The following is a 9,433-nucleotide window of genomic DNA, read 5'->3' as shown; positions in this document are numbered from 1 at the left end:
GGGGGGATGGGGGTTGCTGGCGAGAGGGGGGGCCGGGGAGCTAGCTTGCTAGTGGGTAGTGGGGTGGCTAGCTGGGCAGCTAGTGGGGAGCTAGCTAGCTAGCTAGCTAGCTAGCTAGCTAGCTGGGTAGCTGGGTAGCTAGCTAGCTAGCTAGGGAGGTGGAGATTTTGTTGTTGTTAGCGGGAGGGAGGGAGAGGGCTAGCTGGAGAGTTGAGAAAGCCTGAGAGAGAAGCAGCTAGCTAGGGGTTGCCGCAGCTAGCCAGGTTTAGGGTTTAGGGTTTAGGGTTTAGGGTTTAGGGTTGTTTGCAGGGCACATGAGTGCGTGATGGACGGCTTTGAGAGATTTGCGGGAGGCAAGCTGATAACTCTCTTTTCAGGTGCCTAAACCCTAAACCCTAAACCCTAAACCCTAAACCCTAGATCTGAGTTCACAGGGTGACAGCCTCAGGGGCCTGTTGCGAGTCCCCAGTCAGCTCCAGGCCGAGGGTTTAGAGTTTGTCCGCGCCGAGGGTTTAGGGTTTTGCCCAGGGCGAGGGTTTGGGGTTTTGTCTAGGGTTTCGGGCGTTGTCCAGGTTTAGGGTTTAGGGTTTAGGGTTTAGGGTTTAGGGTTTGGGGCGCAGCTACGAACTACTGCAACCACCACCAAAACGCGGGAGCTCTTTTGTACATTCGGCGGGACTTGACAATAATTCCAAAACTGATTTATCCTGCAAACGCGCTGTCGCAATACACCACCTGGTGAGGTGTACGTACACCTGGCGGCTGCGGGCTTTCAAGTTCCGCAGTGTGGGGTGCTGCGGTGTACGTACACCTGGCGGCTGCGCGCATGCAAGTCGCGAAGTTGGGGTGGTGGGGGGGTCGGTTTGTGGGGATTTCGGGCTCGTTTTGAAAATTTTTTAGTTTATTTATTCTCATTTTCTCTTTTAATTCATTTTCCGACTTTCCGCAAACGCAGGGACGAAAGAATGACTGAACTCCGGCCCCCCACGCCCCCCCGCGCTCCCCCGCGCATGCGGGAGCAGCACGAATTCGAGGGCTGAGGTGTACGTACACCTCACGCGCGGTGTACGTACACCGCAGCTGCGTGCAAAGGCCCCCAACTGCATGCAAGGCAAGCTCAGGTGTACAGACACCGCGGCAGGCGCATGCAAGTGCATGCAAGTGCGTGCAGACACGGGGGTTGAGGTGTACGTACACCGCACTCGAGGTGTACGTGCACTTCGCTGCATGCAAATGCATGCGCGTGCAGGGGTTTGAGGTGTACGTACACCTGAGCCTTCAGGTGTACGTACACCCGAATTTGTAAACCCTAACTCGACCGCTTGTCACCCCGAGGCGTTCCCTCGCTCTTTCGGGCTTTGTCTCATCAAGACTTTGTTTAGACTCTAAACCCTAAACCCTAAACCCTAAACCCTAGTCCCTTCTCAGAGAGGCTCCAGCCCTCCGTGGCGTGCAGTGCACGTACATAGCGACAATGGTGCGAAACCCTCAAACCCTAAACCCTAAACCCTAAACCCTAGGCGCCAGACAGAGACGGCTGTGCGCTGAGAAGTCCCTGAGTGCCGCGTCAAGTTGCGCAATTAGGGTTTAGGGTTTAGGGTTTAGGGTTTGGGTTGCAGAGCTTCTAGTTTAGGGTTTAGGGTTATGGAATAAACACGAAATATTGTGTTCGTTTATATTACTTCAAAAATTAAATTTATTTGCAAATTGCTGCAAAGGCTTGTCTCTGGACGTTTCCGGTGAAATCAAAAAGGTCTTTTAAATCCGAAAAGTAAATTAAACGCAAATTTAATTCAAATTAAATATAAATAAATATAATTAAACGTAAATTAAATATAAATTAAATATAAATTAAATATAAATTAAATATAAATTAAATGTAAATTTAAAAATATTTCCTTTAAAGGCATTTAAAGTCCGCCTTTGCGAAAATTACCGAGAGGTGTACATACACTGCAAATGCAAATACACATTAAATGCAGTTAATTATAATTCAGGTGTCTTAGAGGTGTACATACACTGCAAATGTAAATACACATTAAATGCAGTTAATTATAATTCAAGTGTCTTTACAGAAAAACAAACAAATATGCACAAATAGGAAAATAAAAATAAACAATTAAAGAACTAAACGCGAAAATAATAAAAATAAACAATTAAAGAACTAAACGCGAAAATAATAAAAGTGTAATAATAATTGCAAAGTTTTGCGTACACCCCAAAACGCCGTAAGGCCTCAAGTGTACATACACTTCAAACTTAACTTCAAAAAAGGCCAAAGGCCTCAAAAAGAAACAAAAGAAATAAAATGGAATTAAAAGTGCATGCAAGTCTTCAGGAGAAAGAATGAAAAGAACAAAGTTTTCTAATGCCAAAAAAGGCATTAGGGTTTAGGGTTTAGGGTTTAGGAATTTTGAACTTTAAATAAGTACAAAAAGAGAACTTTGCAGAACTTTTTTAAAAATCTATTTTGTCTCTTTTTGAGTTTAAAACCCTAATAAAGTTCTTTGTTAATCTCTTTTTTTGAAAGATTTAAAAGTTGATTTTGAATCTATTTGGAGTTTTAAATATCTGAAAGAAATCTAAAAGCGGCTTTTCAAAAGCTCCGAAACACTAGAGGCCAAAAGCCCCGAACTTGCATGCGCAAAGAAGTGCTCGCAAACCCTAAAAAAGGGTTTGAAGGAAGCGCAGGAGTGGAAACGCGGGCTCGCAAACCCTAAAAAAGGGTTTCGAAAGAAAGTGAAACCCCCGAAGTTGCTTTTGAGCGGAAGCGCGGCAGGGGCTCGCGGGGTGTACGTACACCCGAAGTGTACGTACACCCGAAAGCTGGGGGGAGCGGCGGGGTCATTTGGTGTGGAAAAAAGTGGAAAAAAGAGGAAAAAAAGTGGAATAAAAGGGGAAAAGAATGGCCAAATTGGAAACCCTAAAAAAGGGTTTGCAAGAGCAGAAAAAGCGAGGGTTTGGTTCAGAAATCGGGGCCGCGGGAAAGCACTTCTTTGCTGCTGCTGCCCAAAAACACTGTGTGTTCCATTTGCGAAGTGAAAGCCCCAAACACATCTGACAACGGCGGATAAGGAATTATTATATTTGCTTTCACGAGTTGCTGCAGCGCCATTTGGTGGTTTGCTGCTCCCAAACTCGACAGCCACCGCCGGCAAAACGCCAGCGTCCCGAAGTTCTGCAGCAGCAGCAGCAGCAGCAGCAGCAGCAGCAGCAGCAGTAGCAGCAGCAGCAGCAGCAGCAGTAGCGGCAGCAGCAGTAGCGGAGCAGCAGCAGCAGCAGCACAGCAGTAGCAGCAGGGTGCAGCAGCGCAGCAGCAACAGCAGCAGCAAAGCAGTATAGTGGCAGCAGCGGGAGCCGATTACGCTTTAGGAGGGGGTTTAGGGTTTGCGCGAGGGTTTAGGGTTTGCGCGAGGGTTTAGGGATTAGGCGAGGGTTTAGGGTTTGCACAATGGTTTAGGGTTTGTGCGAAGGTTTAGGGTTTAGGGTTTGGGGTACGTCGTCGATGAGTTTGAGGAGTTCTTTGGTGGTTTTGAGACGTTGAAGGATTAGGGTTTAGGGTTTAGGGTTTAGGGTTTGGGGCGCTTTCTCGATGAGTTTGAGGAGTTTGCTGGTGGTTTTAAGCCGTTGAGGGTTTAGGGTTTAGGGTTTAGGGTTTGGGGTACGTCGTCGATGAGTTTGAGGAGTTCTTTGGTGGTTTTGAGTCGCAAAGGAACAAAACCCGCGTCGAATCTTTTCATGAAATGAGAACAATCTCCTTCTTCAGAAACAAAACCCTTTCCCGTCGAAGCAAAAGTTTCAATTGCGTAAACTTCTCCCTCTTCCATGATGTTCAAAAACGAGACGCTGTGCGCGGGGGCCTTCACAATTGGCACGGACTTGCCTGCAAACCACAAAAAAGGGTTTAGGGTTTAGGGTTTGGGCGGCCGCCAGCGGCGCAGGGAAGACCCCAGCGAGTCGGGTTAAGGGTTTGCCGCTTGCGGCTCCTCGCGAGGGTTTAGGGTTTGCGGGAGGGGAAGAAGGGGAACGCGGAAAGGGTTTGCGGCTAGGGTTTAGGGTTTGGGCGAGGGTTTAGGGTTTGGGCGAGGGTTTAGGGTTTGGACGAGGGTTTAGGGTTTGGGCGAGGGTTTATAATGGACTTGGTCAGCAGCAAACAGTTGGCTGGAGGGCCGCTTTAAAGACTAGGGTTTGGGTTTTCGGGCTAGGGTTTAGGGTTTGAGCTCTAGGGTTTAGGGTTTGCACTCTAGGGTTTAGGGTTTGAGGTTTGCACGCCCGGCAGCAGAGCCGCGGGTCCAGCGCCGCCGGGCACTGGAGTCTGCGGCCGCGCTAGGGTTTAGGGTTTAGGGTTTAGGGTTTGGACCAGCCAGCGCCGCCGGCCACTGGAGTCTGCGGCCGCGCTAGGGTTTAGGGTTTAGGGTTTAGGGTTTGGACCTGCGTGGATCCTGTAGGGCGCAATGGAGTGGCCGGTGAGGTTTTTGACGGGTTTTATTTTGAGGGTTTGGTTTTCATTTATAAATTCAAAAGAAGAAATTGTTTCTTCAATTAAACCCCCGATTTCGGAAAGCCTCGCGTCCACGCCTGCGGCCCGCAGGCCCACGTTCGTCGCTTCCTGCCAAACCCTAAACCCTAAACCCTAAACCCTAAACCCTAAACCCTAAACCCTAAACCCTAAAAGTGGCGACAACCCGAACCCTGCGAAACCCTAGTAGACCCTGGGGGAAACGGCTGCTGACGGCTGCGCGGGGAGATGCGGCGGGATGAGACCAGCTCTCTACAAACCCTAAACCCTAAACCCTAAACCCTAAACCCTAAACCCTAAACCCTACCTGCGTGGCTTGGATTAAGGGGTCGAACTTGGGGTCAAATGCAATGGAGAAGGCGCAGTCAATAATCCTTCCACTGACTTGGACTCCGAAGTCCAGCTTGCATATGTCGCCTAAACCCCAAACCCCAAACCCCAAACCCTAAACCCTAAACCCCAAACCCTAAACCCTAACCCAAACCCCAAATCCAAGACCCTAAACCCTAGCACCTAAATCCTACACGCTAAACCCTAGCCCTAAACCCGAAAGCCCAAACCTTAAACGCCTTCCCTAAACCCCAAACCCTAAACCCTAAACCCTAAACACCCCAAACCCTAAACCCTAAACCCTAAACCCTCAACCCTGCCTTTTCCGAGGATTCTGTCTTCTCCAGGGTTTGGAGTGTAGTGAGCTGCTTATTCGTTTAAGTCCCCACCCCCAACCACTAACCCCTCCCCTAAACCCTAGCCCCAAACCCTAAACCCTAAACCCTAAACCCTAAACCCTAAACCCTGCCTTTTCCGAGGATTCTGTCTTCTCCAGGGTTTGGAGTGTAGTGCGCCGCGCATTCGTTCAAAGAGCACCCCGTGGGAAACCCTTTGCCCCTTTCGAGGCCTTTGGCAGCAATTAGGGTTTCTGTTTTTTTTTCAATTTCTTCACAAAGATAAGTCAAAGATATCCCCGGCTTCACCAAACTCTGGGCATATCGCCGCACCTGCGCAACAAAACTCAAAAACAACTTCAAAACCCTTTTTATTTCTTTTTTATTTCCAAAAAAATCCAAAAAAATCCAAAAAATTCCAAAAAATTCCAAAAATTCCAAAAATTTACACTCCTGCATGCACTCCCAGGTGTATGTACACCCCGATCTTCGTTAAAATCGAACTTTCTTTTTTTATTTATTTTTCAATTTTTGTTTTTTATCTTTTTGCAATTATTTCAACACTTTATTTCTCGTTTTAACATTCAATTTATTTTTATTTCTTTAAATGTTCTCGAATCTCTACTTCCCTAGGGTTTAGGGTTTAGGGTTTAGGGTTTACTAGTCTGTGGCACTCCGCAGCCTCTTGCAAAGCCTCCAAATTAACGGAATGTTTAAACATTCAATTTATTTTTATTTCCTTAAATGTTCTTTAACCTCTACTCCCCTACGGTCTAGGGTTTAGGGTTTAGGGTTTAGGGTTTAGGGTTTAGGGTTTACTTGTCTGTGGCACTCCGCAGCTTCTCGCAAAGCCTCCAAATTGACAGAGTCAAATCTTTCGGCTTCTCTCGCTTCTGCGTCGTTGGGCGGCGACGCGTAAAGCTGCACTTCCCCTGAAGCCGCAAACCCTAAACCCTAAACCCTAAACCCTAAACCCTAAACCCTAAACCCTAAACCCTAAACCCTAAACCCGCGGAAGTTGGCTCCGTTCCGGCAGCCGGAGGCCGCAGCAAAAGTCGCGCAGCGGCCCAACCCTCGCCCCTGCGAGCGCCGCCTCCACCCCCCAAACCCAAACCCTAAACCCCAAACCCTAAACCCTAAACCCTAAACCCTAAACCCTAAACCCTAGACACCTTTGGGGAATTCCCCCGCGGGAAACAGCTGCTGCATCGTCTTCGTGGGAGGCACCGTTTGCTGCGAGGGTTTGCGTTCGGGCCAGCTGCCTAAGCAGCGCAGCGCGCTGTTATCTTGTGCAGGCTCAAACCCTAGGGTTTTTGCTGCTGCTGCTGCTGCTGCTGCTGCTGCTGCTGCGCTTTTCTTCTTCTTTTTCTTCTTCTTCTTTGCTGCTGCTGCTGCCCCCTCCCCCCCTGCTGCTGCTGCTGCTGCTTCGCCCGCGCATTCGCCCCCAGACTCCTCCGCCTCGCTCTCTCCGGCCTTCTGTGCACAAACCCTAAACCCTAAACCCTAAACCCTAAACCCCAAACCCTAAACCCTAAACCCTAAACCCTCGGCTCCGGGCGTCAACTGACCTCCTGGGGCTCCGCCGCAACGTCCAGGCGCTTCTCCTCCTGCACCAGACTTCCGGGCATTTTGGCAAAACTAGGGTTTTCGGCTTTGCTGCTAGGGTTTAGGGTTTAGGGTTTAGGGTTTAGGGTTTAGGGTTTGATGCTGCGGACAGCCTAGAGAGCAGCACGGTTGCCGGGGCTGCTGCATCTGTTTCCAGGTGTACGTACACCTGCTCCGCTACGCGCTGCTGCTGCTGCTTCAAAGAAAGAAATGTGTTCCCTGCTGCTGCTGTGGGGAGCATTTGCTGCTGCTGCTGCTGCTGCTGCTGCTGCTGCGGGGCTGGAGCTGCCGCTGCTGGTGCAGCATCGATCACTAGCAGCAGCAGCAGCAGCAGCAGCAAGAGAAGCACTAGCAGCAAATAAACCCTGACTCTATTTTATTTTCTTTTTAGTACCTTTTGAGCTTCTCTTAATTAAGATCTGCTGCTGCTTCGCTGCAGCTACGCGGGAACACTAGCAGCAGCAGCAGCAGCAGCAGCAACAGCAGCAGCAGCTGCTGCTGCTGGTTCTGCGTCCAATACACACAGACATTCCGCAGCAGCAGCAGCAAGACACATGTCTGTACGTACACTGAAAGTAACAGCCGCAGCAGCAACTACAGCAGCAGCAGCAGCAACAACTGCAGCAGCAGCAACTGCAGCAGCAGCAACTGCAGCAGCAGCAGCAACTGCAGCAGCAGCAGCCACTCAACCGGCCTAGCTGTAGTAGCAGCAAACGGAGCAGCAGCAGCGGCCAGGGCCGTGGCAATCGTCAGTAGCAGCAGCAGCTAATGCTGCTGCTGCTGCAGCAGGGAAGCCGACGCTGCTGTTTTATCTCTTGGGGCCACAAGCAGCAGCAGCAGCAGCAGCAGCAGCAGCAAAAGCAGCAGCAGCAGCAGCAACAGAGGGAGAGCAATGAGCTCCGTATACCCAGCCGCCGCTCCTTCTGTTCCCTGCAGCAGCAGCAGCAGCAGCAGCAGCAGCAGCAGCAAATCAGCAGCAGCAGCAACTGCAGCAGGACACGATGATACGCCAGTAGTAGTCGTGCGGTGAGCGATGCCGTGGGCTGCACCTTTAAGGGTTTAGGGTTTAGGGTTTAGGGTTTAGGGTTTAGGGTTTTAAGGCCCTTGCAGCCGCTGCCTCCCAGGATTTGCACGCGGGCTTGGCGCCCAGTGGGCCGCTGCCGTGCGGCCCAGGCTTAGGTATTAGGGTTTAGGGTTTAGGGTTTAGGGTTTAGGGTTTAGGGTTTAGGGTTTAGGGTTTTGTCAGGCGCGACTTTCACTCTGCGGAGGCCCGGCGGCGCTCTCGCGCCCACACATTTTTTGGGCAGCGAAATTTGGGAGAGTTTGGTTCATTTGTTTATCTCGTCAATCAAGTGTTTGGCGCCAGTAAACCCTAAACCCTAAACCCTAAACCCTAAACCCTAAACCCTAAGCCCTCAGTTGGGCCTCCAGGCGGCAGGCCCTAATGCGCGGCCGTTCTGCAGCGGGAACTAAACCCTAAACCCTAAACCCTAGGCCTTTGCGGGAGAGCGTGGCCGGAGCAGCTGGCGCAGTGCGCTGAGTTTCTCTGTAGGGTTTAGGGTTTAGGGTTTAGGGTTTAGGGTTTAGGGTTTAGGGTTTGCGGGCGCGCAGGTCTGGTGGCGGTGCCTCTCGTGTTTAAGAGTGCTGGCTTCTTGCCTGCTGCAGCAGCAAATTTATTTGTTTGCTGCAGCAGCGCCGTGGCCTCTCTTATGCTTCTCCGCTGCATGCAGCTAGTGCATGTAAACCCTAAACCCTAAACCCTAAACCCTAAACCCTAAACCCTAAACCCTGAAAACGCCGACGCGCAGCCCGAGCGCTAAACCCTCAGCTGCAGCAGCGGCTCCGCAACCCTCATCTAAACCCTGGCTGCCTCGACTGCCGAGCCCCACGCGACTAGGGTTTAGGGTTTAGGGTTTGGGGTTTAGGGTTTAGGGTTTAGGGTTTGGGGTTTAGGGTTTAGGGTTTGGGGTTTGGCCTCTGGTGCAGGGAAATAGTTGTTTTCAAAAGCGCATAGAGTATGCAGCGTGTGTCTCCTACTTCCTTGGCAAGCACAAGGCCGGCCTGGTTCAGGTAAACCCTAAACCCTAAACCCTAAACCCTAAACCCTAAACCCTTGCGTTCCGGAGTTGTGCGGCGCCCGAGGGTTTGCAAAAACCCTAGGGTTTAGGGGTGCGGTCTGCAGCCGCAAACCCTCGGGGTTTGCAGGCAGCAGCGCCTGCGGCCTCCCTTGCTGCGCCTGGCAAGCCCCAAACCCTAAACCCTAAACCCTAAACCCTAGTTTTGCTGCTGCGCTGCAGCTTTGCCTCTACCTCGCCATGCAAGGCATGTGCGCCATTTCTATTGTAGTTGTCAGTCAAGCCTCGGACCAGCTGCTGCTCTTTTCTTTCGGAAAAACAGCAGGTGCAAACCCTAAACCCTAAACCCTAAACCCTAAACCCTAAACCCTAAACCCTTGCTGCAGACGGGACACGCTCCAAACCCCAGGCTGCGGAGCTGCCGGAGGGTTTAGGGGTGCGGTCTGCAGCCGCAAACCCTCGGGGTTTGCAGGCAGCAGCGCCTGCGGCCTCCCTTGCTGCGCCTGGCAAGCCCCAAACCCTAAACCCTAAACCCTAAACCCTAGTTTTGCTGCTGCGCTGCAGCTTTG

The 9,433-nt window shown here is 51.0% G+C and overlaps 3 protein-coding genes across 3 annotated transcripts in view; 2 read left to right on the top strand and 1 right to left on the bottom strand.

The window, feature by feature from the left end:
• Nucleotides 1-309: 309 nt before the first annotated feature.
• Nucleotides 310-1,040, top strand: ENH_00078350 (hypothetical protein; the record flags this gene model as incomplete). The annotated part of the gene is made up of 3 exons (XM_013583131.1): nucleotides 310-377; nucleotides 621-738; nucleotides 956-1,040. Coding segments are annotated over 3 exons (271 nt in total), but the record flags the coding sequence as incomplete, so codon positions are not given.
• Nucleotides 1,041-2,965: 1,925 nt separating this feature from the next.
• ENH_00078340 (methionine aminopeptidase, type II, putative) lies at nucleotides 2,966-6,812 on the bottom strand (the record flags this gene model as incomplete). The annotated part of the gene is made up of 8 exons (XM_013583130.1): nucleotides 2,966-3,178; nucleotides 3,666-3,883; nucleotides 4,432-4,609; nucleotides 4,827-4,964; nucleotides 5,314-5,517; nucleotides 6,004-6,116; nucleotides 6,357-6,660; nucleotides 6,753-6,812. 8 exons carry the CDS (start codon nucleotides 6,810-6,812, stop codon nucleotides 2,966-2,968), a joined length of 1,428 nt encoding a protein of 475 aa, XP_013438584.1.
• Nucleotides 6,813-7,681: 869 nt separating this feature from the next.
• ENH_00078330 (hypothetical protein, conserved) overlaps nucleotides 7,682-9,433 on the top strand; it is a gene marked incomplete at both ends in the record, with an annotated part of 3,354 nt that continues 1,602 nt past the window's right edge. The window contains 5 exons of the mRNA XM_013583129.1: nucleotides 7,682-7,815; nucleotides 8,036-8,154; nucleotides 8,401-8,528; nucleotides 8,776-8,859; nucleotides 9,087-9,189. Coding sequence (XP_013438583.1) covers nucleotides 7,682-7,815; nucleotides 8,036-8,154; nucleotides 8,401-8,528; nucleotides 8,776-8,859; nucleotides 9,087-9,189 — 568 coding nt within the window. The remainder of the gene's footprint in view (nucleotides 7,816-8,035; nucleotides 8,155-8,400; nucleotides 8,529-8,775; nucleotides 8,860-9,086; nucleotides 9,190-9,433) is intronic.

Source organism: Eimeria necatrix, genomic scaffold, assembly GCF_000499385.1.
Source record: "Eimeria necatrix Houghton genomic scaffold, Enh_scaff829, whole genome shotgun sequence".
Taxonomy (NCBI): Eukaryota; Apicomplexa; class Conoidasida; order Eucoccidiorida; family Eimeriidae; genus Eimeria; species Eimeria necatrix.
The sequence above is the reverse complement of the archived record's forward strand: the minus strand, read 5'-3'. Positions and strand labels throughout refer to the sequence as shown.